General features: G+C 42.7%; 1 protein-coding gene across 1 annotated transcript in view; it reads right to left on the reverse strand.

The window, feature by feature from the left end:
* Positions 1–26188, reverse strand: part of MACROD2 (mono-ADP ribosylhydrolase 2) — a 2853334-nt gene that overhangs the window by 173207 nt on the left and 2653939 nt on the right. The window contains exons 13-15 of the mRNA XM_077282574.1: positions 3712–3747; positions 3382–3420; positions 709–744 (exon numbers count right to left, since the gene is read on the reverse strand). Of these exons, the coding sequence (XP_077138689.1) occupies positions 709–744; positions 3382–3420; positions 3712–3747 (111 nt within the window). The remainder of the gene's footprint in view (positions 1–708; positions 745–3381; positions 3421–3711; positions 3748–26188) is intronic.

Genomic DNA, 26188 nt, shown 5'->3' on the forward strand with positions numbered 1-26188 from the left:
CTCTCCAATCTTTGTAGTTGGGAAAACTTGCAAAACCTGCAGTGTATCAAATACTTAGTTTCCCTACTGTGTGTGTGTGTGTGTGGGGTATAGAATTGGGTACAGATTACACAATAGAAGCTGAATACATTATCAGATAGATCTGATGAGACTGGTATAATTACTATGAAATCCATGATGGAATGGCTATACAATCCTGATATCAAGGTAAGAATTTTGAAAGTCCATTTTCCTGTTATTTTAATATCAACTGGAAAAACTTTCAAACACGATCAAATATAATTGTGATATAGCTTTTAAAAGAAAAAACCCTGCCCCATCAGGTCTAAGAGATCGATCTAATAATGTATGGAGTTTGAATTGTAAAATTTGGTGAAGCTGCCCTTCTATAGTTGTAGCTATGAGTGACGTGGGCACTGTACGGAATACAGAAGCATACTTTGGGCCTTTATGTGGGCGCGTGCGACAAACAATGAGAAGGTGCGTGTTTACAGGTGAGTGGACTCTGGCTACTGCTTGTATGTGTAGGAGACAATATGGGAACACATGGCAGATAAGTACTTAATGTGTGTAATGCTCAGGAGGTCAACAACAACAGACAAAATCATAAATGTTCAAGGCTAAAAGGTTTTGACAAGAAGTAGAAACATTATGCTTTAGCTATAGAATATCGAATTATATGTATAATATAAAGGATCTCTTACGAACCTGAATCTTGACCAGCCTCAATCATTTCCTGTGTGTCTGTTGGTAAAGCACAATAAGAAACATTCGTCATAACCAGATTATTGCTAAAAGTTTATTTTTATTAAACAGCTTTTATTATTTACCAGAATAGGTGTCAGTCACATACTTATGCAAATTGCCTCTTCTGAGAAAAAGAGGACTTAACTCTATAGCGCCACCTATTGGAAGTAGCGATCCTACAAGTCACAATCAACCCTTTAACGAGTCGTGCAATATTTAAAATCCCAGAGGAGCATTGCACGGCGAATAAGCCTCCTTACCTTGACAAGCCAGAGATGGTATGTCACTCTCCATAAGGAGAAACGATACCCCTTAGACCCCACTCCAGAGCCTCTCACCTAGCCAAATCAGTTCTCATGCTTCGCACTGACGAGGGCCAACAGCCCGAAACACCGTGTCTGCGAATTGAGATACTGATTTGGCTTTAATCCTAAGTCATATTGCACGACTCGTTAAAGGGTTGATTGTGACTTGTAGGATCGCTACTTCCAATAGGTGGCGCTATAGAGTTAAGTCCTCTTTTTCTCAGAAGAGGCAATTAGCAGTCACATACTTATATTTTTCACTTTCTGACTTTTTCAGTAGGGCATCTAATACATCACAGATTGAAGTTTCGTTTTGTTGGCAAAGATTCAATATAACTTGTATTTTATTCATTTAAATTTCTGCCGGGTCTGAATGTAGGAGTCCAGTGGGCGGTCTTAAACAATAATTGGCAGCTAATTTTGTATTAAGGCCGCCTCGATGGTATCCAAGGCCCAAAATGAGCTGGGAATTTAACAAATAAATACAACTAATAACGAATATTTTTGCACAAACCTATATATTAATCCGTTCATTTTTTTAATTTGCTTTATAACATGTTGCCCATACATTACACAACAGTTCCAAGTTGACGGGTTTTGTGAGCACTGTGCAGGATGGCACTCGGGGCTCAAGTGAAATCCAAAAATGAAAAGGAAAGGAAACCTAAAGGTGTTGCCTACTGTGAATATCCTTTTTTTCCTTCCTTCAGAACGGTAAACAAAAGAGAAGCTGATTACAAGATGTCCTGCTGTCGATATCCCAGCAATCAGCTGAATCCTGGAAGAAAACACAGCAGCAAGTGTCCATTCCCCTGCAGTTCTGCCACAGAAGAAAGGAACCATCGCATGTGACCCTTCAAAATCAAGGGATCATCTATGTTATACGCGGACACTCCAGAACAAGAGCGGAGAGCAGCTACAAGCAACGACCCCAAAGCTGAAGGCCTCAGCGTGTCTGTGGATTACGTGAACAGCTCAATGTTACTAACAGGAACTGAGTAATGCTTCATTTCTATGCTGCTGCGGAAAAGAAATTGAACACTTGTGATCAAGTTTACACATAGATGTCAGCTGATTGCTGGGGGCACCGATAGTGGTATGACCTGTGATCAGCTTACTTATTGTCAGGGCAGGTGCAGATGGTCGCAGAGTCACTCATACAAGTGAATCGAGATGATTATGCAAACAACACTCTGATTTGTGATCAGAATGTGATCATAGTGTGATCCAATTTGGATGAGGAGGAGAAGATGGAGAAAAAAAATCTCCATCTCTATTGTGTCAATCTGTGGAAATCGGACTGCACTCTGATGTCATCTGAGTGCAGTCTCATGCTTTCTATTGACTCCCTGACTTGCATGGCCAAGTACAATCCAAATATCATAAACTTGGGCATGCAGATTTTTTTCTTCAGATAAACTCTATGCACTGCCACATAGGAAAACTTTGGTCGGAGTCTGATCCGATGTTTTGATGGATCGAACTCGACTGAAATTATGGTCGTCTGCACCTGATCTTAAGGTAAGAAAATATATTGTCCAAAGCAGAGAACACTCGGAATTAAGCCAGGAAATTTGATTACCTTTGAATTTTACGATGCGACTAAAAAGTGTCGTATTATACTCCAGAGCATAATAATCATCGGCCTATTTGTTACTTTTCCAGTGCACACAATGTCCTCCTTCCTCCATCTTCACTCTGCGCAGAGGCTTCTGACTTAGAGGCGGCCACTGATGGCACAATGCGTCGCCCGTGGCCTGCTCAGCGCCTCGGACAAGGAATGTATTGACATCAGAGGGTTATTCAATGTCGTGAGCACTGGAACAGAGTGAAGATGAAGTCGGAAGATGACATTTGCCACCAAAATGTAGGGAAGAGGCCGAAGTAAGCTGTGCGGACCTGCAGATGGGGGCCTGCAGCTTCAGGACAGGGGGAATCAAGAGGAGAGTAATGTTCTTTCTATTTTCACCATTTTCCCAGCCCTTTTCAAATGAGTAAAATATCAGACCATGAATCACAGAATAATTAGATTCAGTGCAAGTTTAACTTTTTGTAAAACTCGATTAATTTTGTCTCATTTCTGTTTAAAAGCATTTGTGCCTTTCAGAAATACATGGGGCTATATTACTGCAAACAACGTACGCAAAGGCACAAAAAATAGTGACCCTCCAGATATCGATTAGAGTACAGAGGAGATGCTGCTACTTTCTATTTAGATTTTACAGACTTTTTTTTTTTAATCAAAGCCAAAACCATATTATTTTAGAGATTTTAAGACAATCATTAATTCATTCATACAGTAGTTCATTCATTCTACAGGAACTCTTACTTGATCCTGCGCTAGTTTCTTTCAAATCTTCCACATTTTCTGTAACAAAAAAGAAAACAACAAAGTCATCTTCCATTGGGCTCGGAAGGCCCTTGCCTATGGGCTGCATCGGCAGGAAACGGTATTGATTCTCGGTCAGTACCAGCCTATTTTTCTTTTAATGTACATGGGTGTCACAGTCACCATTCACTATTTACATCCATGCGAATATCAACAAAATATTAGATAATTTATAATCTAAAAATTGACATTAACGCATTTAGGACCAAAGATTGGGATTTCGAAAATGTGCAAAAAATGTGAAACCTCTGAAAAAGAATTAAAACCTACCTATTTGTTCAGAAGGAGGTTTCTTGTCTTCTGCAGCTGCAAAAATAATAAAGACTTCAATTAGCATCAGCCAGAAGGCAATACTTGATCAGATAAATGACTTATTATTCAATTTAGTATAAGGTATGTAAAAAATAGTAACTTAATTTCCCATATGACTCTATTGAAATATAAATACTGAATTGTACATATTTATCTCTCTTTGTCACTTCTTGTACTGCAGAGATTACTTTTTAGCAGACATCTCATTATCATCACAGACAGGATTACATTAAATGGCAACACCTATGTATACTATAGATATCACAGGATCCAAAAATGGTAAGTGATGGTCACAGTTCCTTTCCTTCCCCCTCCCTGCACAATCACCTCTGCACATATCACAGAGCATGCCTACAAAACTCTCCTATAGGATCCTAATAATCAGATCCTGGCTATTGCAGTCAATCGTCCATTCAGTTGCTGTAAAACAGATCTCTAAGTGTTATTATGAGAAGCGCAGGCAGGATAGCTGCCTCAATCATACACAGAAAAGAGAATAAAAGAATTTTTTTAAAAAACAGTAGAAGATAAGAAAAGAATAATAATTAAAGTTGATTGAGGTGATACATTCTGTTTATTTCAAGACTTGAAAGTATGCAAAGAATGCAGTAATATAATATGTAAAGTCAGCAAACATGTAAGGATATTAGTCACAGTGGTGAAATTAATTTATATTATTATTGGGCTGAGAAAAGTGGATACTTATACTGTCCATTGACAGAAAGCGGTTACCGAGTGGTGAGGACGTGGTTACACAGAGCAGGAGGACTACATGGCACGAGACAACTAGTCTTCTAATGATAATCTCCTGCTGACAAAGCACTGATTTTATTGAAACTACAACACTCAGCCCAGTAAGTGACACATCACTGGAATCATGGTGTCTGCCCCTACTTCATGTCGTTCTCAGATTAAATAGCAAAAATCTTCTGACCGATTCCCTTTAATGTAAGTTATTGAAGTTTTCATAGTAAAAATCCACCATTTGCAGCCTTGTAACAACATGGTCAGTATTGATTGTATTGCTTAAAGGGGTCATCTAATGATTGCACAATGGTTAAAGTTGAAAAGTACTTGTAAAAGCAATCTACATGTTAAAAATCCTGTCCATTCTCAGGAACAGAACGATTTTTAGTTTGTTAGTTTACAGTTCATTGACTAAGTTATCGGCCACCTCTGCAGCGGCCGGTCTCCAGGACAAGTAGCACACTCTTGCAGCTACATAGCTTGTGATCGATGATGGATTGCTGGTTGTGCCAGCTTCAGAGCCCGTCTGCTCCTCCAATGCCGAAGATACAACCTAGCCTCTGCTACCAGCATCGGAAAGAGCGCACTTTGAGCCCAAGGCTTTGCCATGCCATGGCAGCCTGACCGAAATGTCAATCTTCTGGAAGACGTGGCCCTTACAAGTGAGGAGGCAGAAAATTAGTACACCCCTGAGGAAAAAAAACACTAGATAACACCTTTAACAATGGCTCCAACATGTAACCTCCATGCATGCTTATTGACTGTTTGTGTGACTGTGTTGCATCTTATTTTCACTCCTGCAGCACCCTCCGAGTACATGCCATTTGTCTGTGCGCTCTATAGAGTCTGATGTATTCTTGTGCAGCTAAAAGTCAGCGTTCCGTCCCTGTAACCAGTGCACACAATATACAAAGCTTGCCTTACTAGCCTTAAAAAGTAATTCCCATGGCAGACATTTATGGCAAAATCCACAGATGTCATAAATGGTTCACACATGTAGGTCCCATGTCTAGAATGGGGTCCTCAACCTCCACCTCATGGCTTCGTTGAGTTGATAGGTTGTTGTGCAAGCAGAGCCAACTCCATTTGCTTCTATGGATGCTGCGAAAGCAGATGAAAATGGATTATGATAGTTGCGTACCCAAAAGTGAACCCACATCTTATAAGATATATCTGGCCTGTCCTGTTGATATGCCATAATTGTCTAAGGTGGGAATAATCCCTCAAGCTGACCATTAATGCATTTAACTCCTTCCTGACCAATTCAAGCTGTGCTCAAAATAATGGCAGTAGGTAGCCATTAAAAGTTTACAGGACTCCCAATATTGTTCAAAAATCCAATCTCTCTGGAGCCTGTACAGATGTCATGATGTCTAATATTCTGGCATGTGATCACTCTAACAGAAGAATGGCCAAATAACCAATTGCAATCCTCTGATTGACTGCCAATTCGAGTAGAGCAGGTCAGGATGACTAACAAATTACTCCACTTTTAATTTTTACAATCATGCAACAAAACCATGTGTAACATGATAGGAGTTAGTATGTTTTATCATCAATTCCCCCTACAACAAGATCAGAGAAAAGGCAAAAGAAAGCACAGGCTGCGTGGAGCAATACAGTGGAAATGTTAAGGGTAATAGAGGGGAATAAAGACTTCGGATACTGGCGCTGAGTGTAATGGAGGCGTCTGTGGCTGGGGCGGCCATACCTGAACCCTACAAAGGCCCATTTACATGGGACAATAATCAACAAACGGGCTGCTGATCATAAGCCAGCATTTTTATGAACGCTCATAAACATGCTACTGATCAGCTGACATAAGAGCAAAACAGTTGTCGGCTAATTGGAATTGTTCTTCCTCCGTACTCCCTCTCATCGGTCTGTTTGTAGTGGTCATAAATGAGGGCGGATCATCTTGTATACGGTCTATTGAAGATTATTTATAGGCAGAAATACAACATTTGCCTTAAAGCAGTTGTCTCGTGCTGCTCACTTCCACATCAGGTGGTGACCGGGTTGGGTCTCCACATACATCTTTGGATGTTTGCACAAATGGCAGGAAAGAATACTGCTGTTCTTGTACACGTCCCATCCAAGCTGGTATAGGAAAAGCCCCACTCCACTTTTCAGTGTGAGAGTGAGCGGGGTCGAGACAAGAAGCCATTTAATGGGCAGCACAGTGGCTCAGTGGTTAGTACTGTTGCTTTGCAATGATGGGATCCTTGGTTCAAATCCCACCAAGGAAAACATCTGCAAGTAGTTTGTATGTTCTCCCCGTGTTTGTGTGGGTTTCCTCCGGGTTCTCCGGTTTCCTCCCACACTCCAAAGGCATATTGATAGGGAATCTAGATTGTGAGCCCCAATGTGGACAGTGATGATAATGTCTGTAAAGCGCTGTGGAATATGATGGTGCTATATAAGCAAGTAAAATAAATAAATCTTAGTTTCATCCTCAAGTAACATTAGGGAGATGATATTGCAACACATGGAACATTACTTATCCCCAAGTGCACAGAAATTATCCACCCATCGTTCTTTATAGTATATGCAAAAACTCAAGCAAAAATAAAAGTAGATATAAAAAATAAAAGTAGATGAATAAAAAAATGCAAAACAATTACGGGTATAATATACATCAATCTCCTAGTTCACATAGAGTAAATGGTCTGGTAGGTGCATCCATACATGACCTTCCAATCAAACATCTGAACTGGTTACCAATGGACCAAGTCACGGACACATCATTGGTGCGGCCTGGGTATCTGTACAGGGGCCCAAGAGGTACAGGGGCCCATTTTCACCTCCAAAGCAAGTGGCATTGTGCATTATGATGAGCTATTGGACTGCGAAGGACCCATACACTGTTCTGTCTGAGTCCGCTCCTGTACAGACAGCCCCTGGGGTTTAGTAGAATCCTGGAAATAACAACATGTCGACCTCGGCAGCACATTTTCCAATTACACATGTGCTTTTTATTGTTCTTTTTTATTGCGGCGAGTAACAGCTGCATGTTTAACTATAAAAGTCAAAACAATTAGATATAAAAGACAGCACAGAAAACGGCCATTACACCAGAGTTTTGGGGTTTTTAACCCCTTCAAAATTTCACTTATCCATACGAAGAAAAGACCCTTAAGAAACAGTTTAGCAAATAATCAAATGACATAATTTCGTCTTTCAAAGTTTCCCCTTTAATTCATATTTTCCCTTCTGCTCTTTTCCAGATTAAAACGATTTATCCAGCAGCGGCTGCACATAAAACAGGCGGGTGGCGACTCTTCCAGGCTGTGTTCTCGAGGCATCGGAGGGAGTTCGCAGCGCATAAGACAATCATACTTCTGTTATCTGCACCCTCGTGATTGAAGTGATCATCACAATATGTGCTCCAACCAGCACAGAGCTTTCTGCTAGACACATAATCCTTGCCTCAGCCGTGCAACATGCTGCTCCGGTAATCATACAGCCATCCTTTGTGCCTTGATTCAGAACATTGACAGAGATCTATTAAATGGAGCTCATGGAACGACTTGAATGGGACAAAAAGGAAATTCATTCCCAGAATTCAGAAAAAAAGAATAGCTGATATAATATTAAACATATGTTGACTCATACCACAGAGATTTTCCCCCTTTTATATCTCTTTATCCTTTAAATACCTACCACCCCTCCCCCCTTCCCGAGGATTATTGTTGAAACAATATGCATTGCTTTCTGCAAAGGAAACATGATTTGTATATTACAGAATGCATGTTAACATTGGGTATTGTCACTACGCCACATACTAACAGGCAGGGAGAATGAATTCATTTGTTGTAATACCTAGTTTTTCCAGCAGGGGGAGCAGAAGCCTTTTCAAAACAAAAGTTGGTAGTCTTACTTTCTAGTTCTGTGTTATTCTTCATTTTAAGCCTTTTTTTCCTGCCCTTTTTTTCTCCACTTTTAACAATGTAGGGTAAATAGTCTGAATAAATAGACACTCACTTTTTTATTAGGCCTTTATTAGTCATTTGCACATTAAACATACTTCGGATTGCACTGTTGGACAATAAAATAAAAAATACCATTCAATTTTGCTCTGTTTGAAAGCGTCTTGTTAGCAAAGAGAAATGCGAGGCTAAATTAATAGGATTATGAAAAGTTTAATGAATGTAACATATCAGAGGTAATCTGCATTCAACAGATTTGTGTTTAGATCCTTTTTTTTTTTGTTAAATCATTATTCTGCTTTTATTCAACCCATTAAGCAGTTTATTGCTATAGTAACATCCCCGCTTTACTCGATTTGTGAAGCAGATGAACTATAAAGACCAAACAAAGGATTAGCTGAAGACTTTGTTCTAGCTAATTAAAGCCGACCTTTAGATTTGGGAATTCTGGACGGCCATGATGGAAAATGCCGCTGTTCAGCTAATTGTTAAGAGCGTGCATTTGGGATAACTTAGACATTTTCATCTTTACCTTTCTGACAATTCTGTGTGTATAGAGGTATAGCTTTTGATATCATAGTTCATCAGTAGATTTTCAATACAGCAAATTTATGGAAAACCAATGTTATGTTAATGAAGGTTTTTTTGTGCTAAACCTGAGTACATGTGTACATAGTATAGTGTCAGTGTGTTCATATACTCCCTTACCGCCATCTACTCTGGGATCCAGGGCTGTTCTGCTCCTCTTCTCAGTGATGTCTCCGCTCTGCAGACTTTCGGGGTCACACTGCGCGCTTTCTGACCTAAAAGTGGCTTTTACAATGCAAATCTATAGAGGGTCAGTACGAGGCTAAATAGGTTTACATCCTAAAAGAGACTTCTGGCTCACACAGAGAGCATAGAGTGATCTGGAGAGTCTGAAGAGGGGTGACATCACTGAGAAGATGAGCAGAACGGCGCTAGATCCCAAGTTCTGACTCACACATAGAGCATTGAGTGACCTGTAGAATCTGAAGACGGGTGACGTCACTGAGAAGATGAGCAGAAAGATGCTAGATCCCAACTTATGGCTCACACATAGAGCATTGCGTGATCCTGAGAGTCTGAAGAGGGGTGACAGAACTAAGATGATGAGCAGAACAGCGCTAGATCCCAACGTATGACTCACACATAGAGCGTAGAGTGACCTGTAGAATCTGAAGACAGGTGACGTCACTGAGAAGATGAGCAGAAAGATGCTAGATCCCAACTTATGGCTCACACATAGAGCATTGAGTGATCCTGAGAGTCTGAAGAGTGGTGACATCACTGAGAAGAGGAGCAGAATCATGCTAGATCCCAACATCTGGCTCACACGTAGAGCATAGAGTGATCCAGAGAGTCTGAAGAGGGGTGACAGAACTAAGAAGATGAGAAGAACGGCACCATATTCCAACTTCTGGCTCACACATAGAGCATAGAGTGATCCGGAGAGTCTGAAGAGTGGTGACATCACTGAGAAGAGAAGCAGAACGGTGCTAGATCACAACTTTTGCCTCACACAGAGCATATAGTGATCCTGAGAGTCTGAAGAAGAATGACATCACTGAGAGGAGGAGCAGAATGGTGCTGGATCTCAGAGAAGATGGCGATAGATGAGTATATTATGACACTGACACTACACTACATACATACAGTATATACGCAGATTTAGGAAATAAAATACTTCTTTAAAAGGAGTCTGTCAGTTCAAACTGGTAATATAAACTAAGCACATAGGCTCGGAAGGAATTACACCAAAATTCTGTTGCAAAATGCTTTGAAAAGTCTCAACTCTTTTGTGCAACACAGAGTTGAGCAAAAAAAAAAAAGCAAATTTTGCTGCTTTCATGCAAGTTTGGGCCAACTGCACCAATATGGGTGGAACTGGGGCAGGCAGAGACAAGCAACAAGAAGCTCATGTAATTCATGACAAACCAACTTTCAGATACGCCTTATTCATTAAGAGGGCCTCTTAATGAATAAGGCGTATCTGAAAGTTGGTTTGGCATGGGCCATGCCTCCTGATGAATCAAGCGCCTCTGGCTGCAACTCTCCTCATTGTTCACACAGGACTTGATGAATGGCCATACTATTATACAAATAAAACCAACATAAAAACTTAAAGGGGTATTCCCATCTTCAAGATCCTATCCCAATACGTAGTAGATATAATAATTTTAGCAAACGCCTCCAATTATAAATCTAGTATAGTTCTGATTTGCTATGTCACTTACCTCAGGTATAAGCCACTGCAGTAGCTTAAATATCCATAGTTATGACCACTCATATAGTGACAGTAAGTTAGTTGTTAGTGGTCAAAATCATGGATATTTAAACTACTGCTCAGTGCACCCAGTGTGTGACCAAGAGGCTCTGTGCACTTGTAAGAAGATGAAGCGGTTCAGGGGTACCTTTCTTGTGCCGTTCTAGCGCAATACCTGTAATTGTGTCCACGGCTCGAGGACATCAGACAGTGACCCTCCTTACGTTCCCCGTGCTGGGAGGTTACTCACACGTGGGACCGCTGCATGTGTGCAACCTATCCTTGTACCAGTGACTGAGCGAGTATATGCCGATCCTTTCCCCGCTTGTGCTGCAGAGCAGAGCCGAGCCACACTCCGATGATACGTATAACGAACGGAGATCAGTACGAGGAAACTGCGGGTATGGGAACCCGCTTACTGTAACAAAGACTCTCCATCTTCATCAAGAGACTGGATCTCCGCCTAATCAGGACAACCCCGAGACATCACGTGCCGCTGTTGCCGATGCCACCGTTGGAAACCGAAACGAAGCCAACAGACTGATAAGTTGTACTCTTCTTTCTTCTTCCTGAACATATGACTTACACCTGTTTACCCCATTCTCCCCTCCAATACCCATATTGTTATAATCTTTGCCTCCCATATCCACTTTCTCCCTGCGTGGAGTTTTCAACTGTTAATACATTTGTTAACTCTTGATCTGCCTCCTGTCCGTGACAACATCCCAATCTCTGAAAGTCTACATTTGGCGTATCGGCAGGATGTTGTTCAACAGCACGGAGGCGGCAGACCAAGCAATTGGGGGACGTCCTAGGTCCAGTATATCCCTAGGGGCCATGATAAACAACCTCCCAAAGTTTACTGGGAAGAATACTATGATGTGGAGCTGGACTGAACGGGTCAGGGGGATGATGAGAATGCACCCCATGACCCCTGCACTGGAGGCGAAGGTTGCCAAGATGGCTTTAGATGGGGAAGCAAGGGACTCTCATGCTACGACTCCCCCCAGGTGCAAGACACCTTTCACAAAGTATTACAGATTTTAGAGGAGACCCTTTGGGGACCCCATGGACATAGGGGAGTTGCGTATGCAGTTGTTCTGCCAGATTCAAAGAGAGGGGGAGACGAAAACCCAGTACATGAATGTGCTACAGGAGATTTGCACAGCTATTGCTACTAAGGATGGTATAGGTGTGGGATCTACTGACATAGTACTGCGGGACCAACTAGTGATGGGCTTATGTGACATGTTACTGAAATAGACCCTACAGGAGTGCTTGCGGGTAAACCCGCGCATTACTTTTTCCGAAGTAGGGAGTGAGGCACGCGCGTGAACAGGAGCAGGGGATGACAGTTCAGATGGGAAAGGTCTGGAATGGAGAGGTATCTGCAGTGATGGCTACTACACCAATGGGAGGAAGAATTACGAAAAGAAATCCAGCAGGTATGTGAAGAGTTGGCTGATTCAAGAAAGATGTCCACAGTCACCCCCAGTCCACTAGGGAACAGAATTGAGCCAGTTCCCTGCCGTGAGGCGAGGATGCATCGTCGAGAAGGACCCCCTACATGTTACAACTGTGGAGAAACAGGACATATAGCCCAGGGCTGTACCCGACGGAGTAGGCCTCTGCAATGCAGTCCATTAAACTAGGGGGCTACGAGCCTGGGGGATGCCACTAGGAGTCTGAACAGTCATGGAGGAGTACAAGAAGTCCCACAAATCTCATTTGCATGTGTCCTCTAGTCTGGGCTGAAATGGGTGGCCAGGCTGTGCGCTGTCTGGTTCACACGGGCTCACAGGTGACCACTATGCCCAAAGCATACTTTTGCCGACATTTCACAGAGGCAATGTGGCCTGAATGGGGCCCAGTGATCAAGCTGACGGCTGCCAACCATCTGCCCATCCCGGTCGCAAGGGTAGACCAAAAAAAGAAAAAAACCCTTAAAAGATACTTTTTATTAGATATACACTAAAATACTAATAGTAAAATTCAAACAATATTCTAAATTACCAACACCAGGGCTGGGTAAAGTTGCACAAATGTGGTCAAAAATGTACAGAAAATGAGGGTGAAAATTCCTAGAGTGACCCCGAGAGGCTCGTAATAGATTCGCCCTTCCTGACAATGGAGGTTGGCACCCTAAAATCGATATGGCGCCCCCACTCCTCATCGGCTGTCCCTCCTGACCCTCAACTATCCCTACTAACTACCCACGCCCAAACCCAACACCATTCACACACGGCTCTACCTAACTAGAAAAAAACTGCAAAAAACTGCAGAAGGAATATAATAAATATCAACCTTTGGCCTCAAAAGAGATTTTTTGATGATTGAAATAAAGTCACCCTAAATGCTTAGGCCAGTAAAGAAAAAATAGGTTAGATAGAGACTATTATTATTATTATTATTATTATTTATTGTTATAGCGCCATTTATTCCATGGCGCTTTACAAGTGAGGAGGGGTATACATAATAAAAACAAGTACAATAATCTTAAACAATACAAGTCATAACTGGTACAGTAGGAGAGAGGACCCTGCCCGCGACGGCTCACAATCTACAAGGGATGGGTGAGGATACAGTAGGTGAGGCTATCTGCATTAATATCAAAATGACCATGACGTAACCCAATATCATTAGGGTCTCACTAAGTGTTGAGATCACATTAATATCACAAATAACATATTGGGTTAATAAACATCAGTATCAGTACATCATTAATTTCCTTGTTTCATCACAATGCCCTAAATTAGTGACAAGATGATTCCGCGCTATTGTGGAAAAATAAGTTGCTGAAAAAGCCACAAAATCCCAGTTATCTTGGGCTAAGGCTACTTTCACACTTCCGTCTTTATAAAGACGTTGCAATGCGTCGTTCTGTGCAAAAAAAGCATCCTGCAAAGTTGCCCGCAGGATGCGTTTTTTGCACATAGACTTGTATTACCGACGCATCACGACGTATGGACACACGTTCCATACGTCGTGACACTGGATGCGTCGGTAATTGGTGGACCGTCATCACAAAAAAATTTAATGTAACATTTTTTTGTGCGACGCATCTGCCATTTTCGACCGCGCATGCGCGGCCGAAACTCCGCCCCCTCCTCCCCGCTCATCACAATGGGCAGCGGATGCATTGTAAAACTGCGTCCGCTGCCCACGTTGTGCTAAATTTAGCACAACATCCGTCGTTACGTCGGGCCGACGGTTTGCGACGGCCCTGTATCGACGGAAGTGTGAAAGTAGCCTTAAAGTCCACATATCAACAGACAGCGTAGCCTGATGCCATAGTATTCAAGTCATGGTTCATAATGCACTGAATTATCTTGCAAAAAAAACGCCATAATGGGTCACTTATCTGGTCATTTGTCTGATTGTCTGGTCATCTGTCCCAGTGTTCTTGTGCCGTCCTTACGCGTTTCGCCCTCTCCCATAGGGGCTTATCAGGGGACTGTAGATAGGAGCACGCCGAAGTGGCTATAATGATGAATGGTCAATGTGTCACTAATTTAGGGCATTGTGATGAAACAAGGGAATTAATGATGTACTGATACTGATGTTTATTAACCCAATATGTTATTTGTGATATTAATGATGATCTCAACACTTAGTGAGACCCTAATGATATTGGGTTACGTCATGGTCATTTTGATATTAATGCAGTTAGTCTCTATCTAACCTATTTTTTTCTTTACTGGCCTAAGCATTTAGGGTGACTTTATTTCAATCATCAAAAAATCTCTTTTGAGGCCAGAGGTTGATATTTATTATATTCCTTCTGCAATTTTTTGCAGTTTTTTTTCTAGTTAGGTAGAGCCGTGTGTGAATGGTGTTGGGTTTGGGCGTGGGTAGTTGGTAGTGATATTTGAGGGTCAGGAGGGACAGCCGATGAGGAGTGGGGGCGCCATATCGATTTAAGGGTATCAACCTCCACTGTCAGGAAGGGCGAATCTATTAGGAGCCCCTCAGGGTCACTCTAGGAATTTTCACCCTCATTTTTTGTACATTTTTGACCACATTTGTGCAACTTTACCCAGCCCTGGTGTTGGTAATTTAGAATATTGTTTGAATTTTACTATTAGTATTTTAGTGTATATCTAATAAAAATGATCTTTTAAGGGTTTTCTTCTTTTTTTGGTCTACCATTAAGTATACCCTTTGAAATATTTAGTTTGGTGTTGTTGGTGGTCGCAGGGGTAGTCTGGATGCATATTACCGTCTGCGGTAAAGAACAAGGCCGAAAAGGAGTGGTACTGACTGCTGAAGATGTGAGTAAAGGACACACTGTTACAATAGGCATGAATGTGTTAAAAGAATTCAGGAGTCTACTTATTAATAAACATAAGGGTGAATGACCTCGGGGAGATCAAAACATCCAACACCGCGGAGACACCATCACGTGTTTCTCAACGCAGTGATCCAGAACACTGCCCCCATCCCTGATGGGAAATATGCAAATGCATGTAGAAAAGCCGCGGAGACACCATCATGTGTTTCTCAACGCAAGCAATGAATAGCCAGGTCTTTCACCGGGAAGGAACAACCACGGGAAGGGTAGCATCCAATAAAGGAAAACCACCTATGCCAAAACATGGTATCCATCCACAAACAGCTGTTTTGGGGTATTTGCCCCTCATCAGTGTGGAGTAGGAAACTGGCTATTAGGAGCAGTGCCTAGTGAAAAGACTATAAACATAAGGGTGAATGACCTCGGGGAGATCAAAACATCCAACACCGTGGAGACACCATCACGTGTTTCTCAATGCAAGCAATGAAAGACCTGGCTATTCATTGCTTGAGAAACACGTGATGGTGTCTCCGCGGCTTTTCTACATGCATTTGCATATTTCCCATCAGGGATGGGGGCAGTGTTCTGGATCACTGCGTTGAGAAACACGTGATGGTGTCTCCGCGGTGTTGGATGTTTTGATCTCCCCGAGGTCATTCACCCTTATGTTTATAGTCTTTTCACTAGGCACTGCCCTTCCCGTGGTTGTTCCTTCCCGGTGAAAGACCTGGCTATTCATTGCTTGCATTGAGAAACACGTTATGGTGTCTCCGTGGCTTTTCTACATACCTATTAAAAAGTCTCCAGACATGTTTGTACGACAGTGGAGCCCTCGCACTCAATAGAGGAGAGTCTTCCATCAGCTAATCAGGGTGGCACAAGCCCAAGAAACCTCCAGCGGTGGGAAGACACTGGGAAGGGTGATTGCTCCAGCTTCCGTCAATCGACTTTTGCCACTAGGAAAAACAGTACTTACCCTGCCTGTCCGAGCCTGTACCCCTCTGGAAGGAGTTGAAGTTCAGATTGAGCCTGCCAATGCGGAACAACTACCTCTGGGACTATTAGTGGAGCGTACATTAGCTACTGTGCATGGCGGTACGGTCCTTGTACATTGTGTCATTTTAGGGAAAAGTGACGTAATGCTCTCACCCAGAAGTGAAGTAGCACAAGTCATGGGTATACCGGAAGAATTGATATCATCAAATACAATTGACGGTAAAACAGGGAGACCCTTGGACGGTAGCTGTAGACACTACTCTGGTGCCCCAGCCTCAACACCTGCAAGAGGGGCGGCGAATTCTAGAACAAATGCAGGCCGAACTGACTGAACTCACGCCACAGCAGGTCCAGCAAGTGGAAGCTCTCTTAGGGTGATATCAGGTTGTGTTTGCGCACCATGAAGACAATTTTGGGTGCACCACAGCGATCACGCACGAGATTCCAACTGAAAACACCGCGCCCATAAGAGAGCGATACTGTCAAATTCTCCCACAGATGTATCAGGAAGTGAAAGGAATGCTGTTGCAGATGCTGAAGAATGGTGTAATTTGAGAGAGCCAACGCTCGTAGGCTGCCCCTATAGCCCTGGTGCGGAAGAAGGATGGTACGCTTCATTTTTGTGTGGACTACCTTAAACTCAACGCTTGTACTGTGCGAGATTCCTATCTGCTACCAAGGATTGAAGAGTCTCTGTCTGCCCTGGGCAATGACATATATGTCTCCACATTAGATCTGACAAGTGGATACTGACAAGTGCCCATGTCCGAGCAGGATTGAGCAAAAACAGCCTTTTTACTCCCCCATGGGGTTATTTGAGTTCAATCGACTGCCGTTCGGCCTGGCTTACGCTCCGGGTACGTTTCAACGTCTAATGGAGAGGTGTTTAGGTGACCTGAATTTCGAGGCCACTCTCATTTATCTATACAATATCATCATTTATGCGGCTCCGTTTGAGGAACATCTCCGAAGACTGGAACCGGTCTTTAGCCGTTTACAACAGCATGGATTAAGGTGAAGCCTCAGAAGTGCCACCTGTTTTGCACGCAAATCGAATACTTGGGACATGTAGTCTCTGCGGAAGTAGTGACACTATCTAGTGAGAAAATCGCATAAGTGCAAGACTGGCCCACCCCGAGGACCGTAAAAGATGTGCGTGCTTTCTTAGGACTCACGTTATATTTTGCATTGTGAACCCATTGTTAGAACTGTTGAAGGGAGTACCGTCCAGTGTCAAAAACAGAACTATCCAATGGGGGAACATCAAGAGGAGTTGTTTCGAGCCCTGAAATTGGTTCTGACCGAGGCACCGGTGCTGACCTATGCTGACTTTTCCCAGCCATTTATCCTTCACACTGATGGGAGCCTTCATAGACTCGGAGCTGTGCTGTCTCAAATCCAGGGTGGAAAAGAACGAGTGATTGCCTACACGAGTCGGTCCCTCCATGACCCTGAAAGAAACCCGGATAACTACAGTTCCTTTAAGCTGGAGTTGTTGACGTTAGTGTGGGCCATGATAGAGAAGTTTGCCGAATATTTGTCTGGCTCTGAGGTCCTGGTGCGCACAGATAACAACCCTTTGGCCCATCTGGAAAAGGCAAAACTTGGGGCATTGGAGCAATGCTGGGTGGCTCGGATGGCAAAGTTTCAAAATAAGATCACCTATAAGAGAGGGGCTGAGAATACCCATGCTGACGCCTTGTCCCGAGTGTCCCATAGGAGGTCTGGGCCTAACCGGGACGAGGAACTGGAGGCTGAAGAAGTCCCTGAGGTTCGAGATTCTGTCAGGATGGTGGCAGCCACAATGGAACAGGTGTGGACAGCGCCTCGAGAGTGCAGTTTGGATCAATCTTGTGATGAATGGGTCCGAAGAGCAAGTGGACGAAGATCTCGCTCAAATGAGACAATGGGTGTCGACAAAGCGATTACCCAGCCAGCAGGAGAGAGATGCTCTGTCCCCGGAAGCCCTACAGATGCTGCAGCAGTGAGAAAGACTACAGATGAGAAATGGAGTTTTGTGTCAGAGTCCAACTACAGTGGGAGTTGGGTGTTACATGGCAGACATTGATCCCTGAAACATTGCTCTCCAGGGTGACTACAAAAGCACATGAAAGAGGAGCCCACTTCGGTCCCAAAAAGACATTTCAGTGGCTGCAAAGGCTAGTTTACCACAGGTTTACCATCCTCAATTGAAGGCCGTAGTAGAAGAATCCTGTAGGCAATGAAAAATTGGCCAAGCCGCCAGAACAGAGGGCTCCCACTCAGACCATAGTGACTTCGGCTCCACTGGAAGTGTTAATTTTAGATTATCTGACTATTGGCCCAGCTCATCAAGGATATGAACATTGCCTGGTGATGACGGATCAGTTTTCCGTTGGGACCCCGACGCGAGACCAGATCGCCGAATCTGCTGCATATGTCATCTGTAAAAACTTCATCCAAGTGTATGGCTGTCCAAAGCGAATTCATTCGGATCCAGGTGCCTGCTTTTTGTTAAAGTAATGGAAAAGTTACACCGGCTGCATCAGATCGGGAAGTCTCGGACAACGCCTTAACACCCCCAATGGAATGGGGCCTTGCGAACGGTTCAACCGAACTTTGATTCAGATGTTAAGGACACTGGAGGAAGACAGAAAAGCTCGGTGGCCCGAGTTCGTACCAGAGTTAGAGTTAATTCTTTATTAAACTTCAATTTTTGCAAAACGGAGGCAGCAAGCTATTTTTAGAAGGGTTAAACCATTATAAGCCTATGTGCATTTAGGGGCTGAAATACTCATTTAAGCAAACTGAAGAAATGCAATGGCTCCATATTTAAGAAACTTAGATGTAATCTAAAGGGGTTTCTTATGATGGTCATGTGGCTTTGGCTCTCAACTTGCCACAACAAACATATGATTTTGCTTTTTTAAATAATATTCATTTTGCTACTGCAGAGTGTCTAAAATTTCTACCTAGCTGAGTGCTTTTGCAAAAAGGATACGAATCCACCAGAGCCCCTGTTCCCAATTCTAACAGCTCTCTCTGCTCTTCCCCTCCATTCTCTCATTGGTAGAGATGATAGCATAAAGGGGAAAGGGATGTGTACACATATGCATAGGGAGAAAGTATCTTGGGGAGGGAGAAAAGGCTACAGATATGGAATAAAGCACATTGGGAGGAAGTATGTATTGGAGCTGTGCTGATACATGAAAACTAGTGAAGACTGCATTGCCTTGGATGTACACACACTTCACCTTAAGCCTTTATAACAAGGAGTGAAACTGACTGAAAAGAAAAATGTGAAAATTGCATATCATGGGGTCAATAAATGAAGGAATGAAGAGTGCAGAGTGAAACATGTTGCAATTTCTGAATTAAAGTTATCATCACTAACAAGCAGAAAAATCATAGCCATAGCCTTTAAAGGGGATGTCTGGCCTTCGGCTACAAGTCTGCAGTCACTCTATGTTATTGCTGACTTGTGAATCCTCACATGGTGTACACTGCGTGCTGTAAGGATTCTCTGGTGCTAGTGCTAGGAGAGGCAAACGTGACCGCAAGTATGTAATTTGCACAGTCACAGTCTAGTCGGAATGTGGCTGTAAGTATGCAAATCAGATACTTACGGTCACATTACCACCAGCTCCTGGTGATGAAAGCGGAGAATCCTCAAAGTGTGCGCGATGTGATGATTCACATGTCTACAATCATATAAAGTGACTGCAGACTTGAATCCTAATGCTGGACAACCCATTTAGACATATAAACGTGACCGATTTGCTGCAGATTTGACATCTAGATTTGTGAGAAGAAAATCAGCACGCTCCTAAAAAAATCCAGAGATAATGAATCAGATTTTAACCTTCAGTTAGAAATGCCAAAATACTTACACTATTAACCGCATGGGGTCCATGGGAAAAATAAACAACATTTATTAACCCCTTAGTGACAGAGCCAATTTGGTACTTAATGACCGAGCCAATTTTTACAATTCTGACCAGTGTCACTTTATGAGGTTATAACTCTGGAACGCTTTAACAGATCCTGCTGATTCTGAGGGTATGTGTCCACGTTCAGGATGGCCGGCGGTATGGATAGAGCGGCAAACCCGCTCCCCCCTAAGCCCCGCCCCCTTCTGTGATGCGATGATGCCTGATGTGTTCATTGCACACATTCGGCATCATCGCACCCCACACATAGGGCCCTGTGATATACCTTGCGGCGACGCAGCGTCGCCGCAAGGTATACGGACATGCTGCGATCTAAAAAGATGCGCAGCATGTCCGGAATCGCAGGGCCGCCGGATGCGTGTTACCACTCACAGTGGAGACGGGATTTCATAAAATCCCCTTCACTATGCTGTAACATCTGGAATCTGCGTGTTTGACGCTGCGGCTCTGCGCAGCGTCAAACATGCAGTGTTTCCTGCACATGGAAACATACCCTGAGATTGTTTTTTCGTGACATATTGTACTTCATGTTAGTGGTAACATTTCTTCGATATTACTTGCGATTATTTATGAAAAAAATGGAAATATGGCGAAAATTGTTAAAATTTTGCAATTTTCAAACTTTGTATTTTTATGCCCTTAAATCAGAGAGATGTGTCACAAAAAAATAGTTAATAAATAACATTTCCCACATGTCTACTTTACATGAGCACAATTTTGGAAACAAATTTTTTTTTTGTTAGGGAGTTATAAGGGTTAAAAGTTGACCAGCAATTTCTCATTTTTACAACACCATTTTTTTAGGGACCACATCACATTTGAAGTCATTTTGAGGGGTCTATATGATAGAAAATAACCAAGTGTGACACCATTCTAAAAACTGCACCCCTCAAGGTGCTCAAAACCACATTCAAGAAGTTTATTAACCCTTTACGTGCTTCACAGGAACTGAAACAATGTGGAAGGAAAAAATGAACATTTAACTTTTTTTTGCAAACATTTTATTTCAGAACCATTTTTTTTTATTTTCACAAGTGTAAAAACAGAAATTTAACCACAAATTTTGTTGTGCAATTTCTCCTGAATATGTAGATACCTCATATGTGGGGGTAAACCACTGTTTGGGCGCACCGCAGAGCTTGGAAGAGAAGGAGTGCTGTTTTACTTTTTCAATGTAGAATTGGATGGAATTGAGATCGGACGCCATGTCGCATTTGGAGAGCCCCTGATGTGCCTAAACAGTGGAAACCCCCCACAAGTGATACCATTTTGGAAACTAGACCCCTTAAGGAACTTATCTAGATGTGTGGTGAGCACTTTGAGCCCCCATGTGCTTCACAGAAGTTTATAAAGTAGAGCTGTGAAAATAAAAAATTGCATTTGTTTACACAAAAATGATCTTTTTGCCCACAAATTCTTATTTTCACAAGGATAATAGGAGAAATTACACCACAAAAGTTGTTGTGCAATTTCTCCTGAGTACGTTGATATCCCATATGTGGGGGTAAGCCACTGTTTGGGTGCACTGCAGAGCTTGGAAGAGAAGGAGCGCCGTTTTACTTTTTCAATGTAGAATTGGCTGGAATTGAGATCGGATGCCATGTCGCGTTTGGAGAGCCCCTGATGTGCCTAAACAGTGGAAACCCCCAACAAGTTACATCATTTTGGAACCTAGACCCCTTAAGGAACTTATCTAGATGTGTGGTGAGCACTTTAAACTCCCAGGTGCTTCACAGAAGTTTATAACGTAGAGCCGTGAAAATAAAAAATCACATTTTTTCTACAAAAATGATCTTTTTGCCCCAAAATTTTTATTTTCACAAGGGTAACAGGAGAAATGAGACCACAAAAGTTGTTGTGCAATTTCTCCTGAGTATGTTGATACCCCATATGTGGGGGTAAACCACTGTTTGGGCGCGCCGCAGAGCTTGGAAGAGAAGGAGTGCCGTTTTACTTTTTCAATGTAGAATTGGCTTGGAATTGAGATCGGACACCATGTCGCGTTTGGAGAGCCCCTGATGTGCCTAAACAGTAGAATCCCCCACAAGTGACCCCATTTTGGAAACTAGACCCCTTAAGGAACATATCTAGATGTGTGTTGAGCACTTTAAACCCCCAAGTGCTTCACAGAAATTTATAAAGTAGAGCCGTGAAAATAAAAAATCCTTTTATTTTTCCTCAAAAATGATTTTTTAGCCTGCAATTTTTTATTTTCTCAAGGGTAACAGGAGACATTGGACCACAAAATCTGTTGACCAGTTTGTCCTGAGTACGCTGATACCCCATATGTGTGGAGGCACTGTTTGGGCACCCATCGGGGCTCGGAAGGGAAGGCGTGCCGCTTGGAATGCAGACTTTGATGGGATGGTCTGCGGGCGTCATGTTGCATTTGCAGAGCTCCTGATGTATCTAAACAGTAGAAAACCCCCACAAGTGACCCCATTTTGGAAACTAGACCTCCCAAAGAGCTTATCTAGATGTGTGGTGAGCACTATGAACCCCCAACTGCTTCACAGAAGTTTATAAATGACACAAAAATGATCTTTTCACCCTAAAATTTTTACTTTCACAAGGGTAACAGGAAAAATTGGACCCCAAAATGTATTGTGCAATTTATGCTGAGTAGGCTAATACCCCATATGTGGGGGTAAACCACTGTTTGGGGGCATGGCAGAGATCGGAAGGGAAGGAACGCCGTTTTGGAATGCAGACTTTGATAGAATGGTCTGCGGGCGTTATGTTGCGTTTGCAGAGCCTCTGATGTACCTAAACAGTAGAAACCCCCCACAAGTGACCCCATTTTGGAAACTAGACCCCCCAAGGAACATATCTAGATGTGTGGTGAGAACTTTGAATGCCCAAGTGCTTCACATTAGTTTATAATGCAGAGTCGTGAAAATAAAAAATATTTTTTTTTCCACAAAAACATTTTTTAGCCCCAAAGTTTGTATTTTCACAAGGGTAACAGGAGAAGTTGGACCCTAAAAATTGTTGTCCAATTTATCCCGAGTACGCTGATGCCCCATATGCGGGAGTAAACCACTGTTTGGGCGCACGGCAGAGCTCAGAAGGGAGGGAGCACCATTTGACTTTTTGAGCGCAAAATTTGCTGTGGCGTTTGGAGACCCCTGATGTACCTAAACAGTGGAAACCCCCCAATTCTAACTCCAACCCTAACCCCAACACACCCCTAACCCTAATCCCAACCTGATCCATAATCCTAATCACAACCCTAACGATAATCACAACCCTAACCCCAAAACAACCCTAATCCCAACCCTAACCATAACCCTTATCAGAACCCTAAATCCAACACACCCCTAATCCTAATCTCAACCCTAACCTCAAACCTAACCTTAATCCCAATACACCCCTAACCCTAATCCCAACCCTAAACTTTACCCTAATCCCAAACCTAACCCTAATCCCAAACGTAACCCTAATGCCATCCCTAATCCAAACCCTAACCCTAATCCCAACTCTAACCCTAACTTTAGCCGCAACCCTAGCCCTAACTTTAGCCCCAACCCTAGCCCTAACTTAAGCCCCAACCCTAACTTTAGCCCCAATCCTAGCCCCAACCCTAACCCTAGCCCTAACTTTAGCCCCAACACTAACCCTAATCCTAGCACTAACTTTAGCCCCAACCCTAACCCTAAATTTAGCCTCAACCCTAACCCTAAATTTAGCCCCAACCCTAACCCTAAATTTAGCCCCAACCCTATCCCTAAATTTAGCCCCAACCCTTAACCTAAATTTAGCCCCAACCCTAACCCTAAATTTAGCCCCAACCCTAACCCTAAATTTAGCCCCAACCCTAACCCTAATTTAAGCCCCAACTCCTCTAGCTGCCGGCTGGCAGATCATGGTGGGCGCACTGCGCATGCGTCCACCATTTTCTTACCGGATGAAGGAGCCAGCAGACAGGAGGGGACGCAGGAGGACCCAGGGACACCGGTAAGTATAACAGGGTCCCCGAATCCCCCTATTTCTCTGTCCTCTGATGTGCGATCACATCAGAGGACAGAGAATTACACATCGTTTTTTTTTTGCTGTCGCCGGTAAACAGTTAATTACCGGCGATCGCAAAACAGGGGTCGGTAAAAACCAACCCCGATCATGTTCTTTGGGGTCTCGGCTACCCCCGGCAGCTGAGACCCCAAAGATCTCCCGGGTGCCGGCCGGCGGGCGCACTGCACATGCGCCCGTCATTTTTTGGCCGGAACAAGATGGTGGCGCCCATCGGGAGCCACGAGGAGCACCGGGAGAGACAGGGGGCGATTGGGGACCCCATTTCTCTGTCCTCTGATGTGCAATCACAACGGAGGACAGAGAAATTAAATGGGAAATTGCGTTTTTTTTTTGCGACCGCCGGTAAACGGTTAATTACTGGCGATCGCAACCCGGGGGTCGGTAAAAAAAAAACTTGAATCATGTTCTCTGGGGTCTCGGTTACCGAGAAAATCTGACTCTGGGGGGCACTAATCACTTTTTCCACAGCGCCGTTAATTAACGGCGCTGTGGTTTAAGTACCCTTAACTGCCGCCGTTAAAAGGCGTATCGGCGGTCATTAAGGGGTTAAAGAAGAATTTTTACTTTATTTTGGAACTTAAGGCACATTATATTAGCTTAATGATAATATACATTTTTTAGCAATCAATGAAATATAAACATCTACTTGTCTATTATGAAAAAAAAGGATCTGAGGAACCTCCGCACTGAGGAGGGAGGGGCTCCCAAGCTGGGAAGCTACTGTAACGGATGGTTACCTACCTTCCATACTTGAAGAAATATGAGTAAATCAAACTTGTTTGGGGTCCAATGAACTAATTGCGACTATTTAAAGGTTAAATCCAGAACATTTCAATTTATGTTGCGGATTTCTCCTTCTGCAGAGCTTTGCCTCTGATTTTCATTTGAGTTTCAAAAGAATTTGTAACAAAATTAACAGAAGCAACAAAATTAACATGAACTTTACATGTCTAAACATATTAATTGATAAGTTCTTGTGTACAGGGAAAGTTATGAAGTCGTCATAGGATGCCCAACCATCTACATCAGTGGTTAAGATTCAGGTAATGTACAGAATTTAACTGATTATAATAGTCCTCCTCATGACTATGATGTTGTGTATCTTGCCATTATCTTCTGATCTCCTGATACCTGCACCCTAAAATTCATTACTTGACTGCCCATGTTTTTCGTCTACTTTTTTTTTTTCATCAGTAGCCCATGTGAATATGCTGTATGAAATCTTTGTTATGTTTTAGGCATTTTCCACAAAATACATTTCTATTCTATCCACAATATATGTAAAAGAAAATGTCAAATCATAGGGTTCCTTACCGCTTCGACTGCCACCAGTTATTGGAGTTGGGTTAATTTCATGACAAATGGTGTTACAATATATCAGATATTTAAGAGAAACTGGAACCTACTCCATCTTTAAAAGCTCATAGTTTCCATTTCATGGACTTTCATCTCTCACATTTATGGCATGTTGGTATCTACAGGATATGCCATAAATGTTAAGTAGATGTAGATCCCACCAATGGAAACCACACAAAGTGCAAAAACAGGGCCATGATGCGCACTGCTATCAGTGGAGAAGTGGTCAGAATTGCCATACCAATGAATACAGGAAAGATATATATCTTGGTACCGTGTTAGCCATTCATTCATACCAATGAATGGAATTCTAACTACCTTTCCACTGACGGCGGCACATATGAGGACCCTATTCAAAAGATTTGTGCATTGATAAGATACGCATTTTCTAAAGATTTATGGCATATCTTATGCCATAAATGTACGACATGAGAATACCCCATTAAATGTTTTAATATTTTTGGCCATATATTTTCCTTAGGGCTCTTAGTTTGTGCTATTGGTAGTGGTGGTCTTTGGAGAGAATCAGTCTCCTTTCCCCTCTGGCATTTATCAACAGACACTTTTTACTTATACTGCAGAAAGAGTATTCTCTATGGATATACTATACTGCCATTTTACTACAAAGGCTCTACTCCTTCTTTGATAAATAGAGGACTGGAGGTTATAATGCAGAAAAATTGCTGTAGGGAAATTGATAAAGCATTTGTACCCCCCAGTACTGAGCGAATATGAAAGCTACCCATCAAGTCCCCCTTTTACAATAAATGAGGTTTGCCTCGCTGTTGCATACAGTCTTCTAATCTATTTTCGTAAAACTGGATAAATTATACAAAAACACACACAGTGATAAAGAGTGAATGCGAAAAAG

The sequence above is a fragment of the Ranitomeya variabilis genome, chromosome 2 (genome assembly GCF_051348905.1).
Source record: "Ranitomeya variabilis isolate aRanVar5 chromosome 2, aRanVar5.hap1, whole genome shotgun sequence".
In the NCBI taxonomy this organism is placed as follows: domain Eukaryota; kingdom Metazoa; phylum Chordata; class Amphibia; order Anura; family Dendrobatidae; genus Ranitomeya; species Ranitomeya variabilis.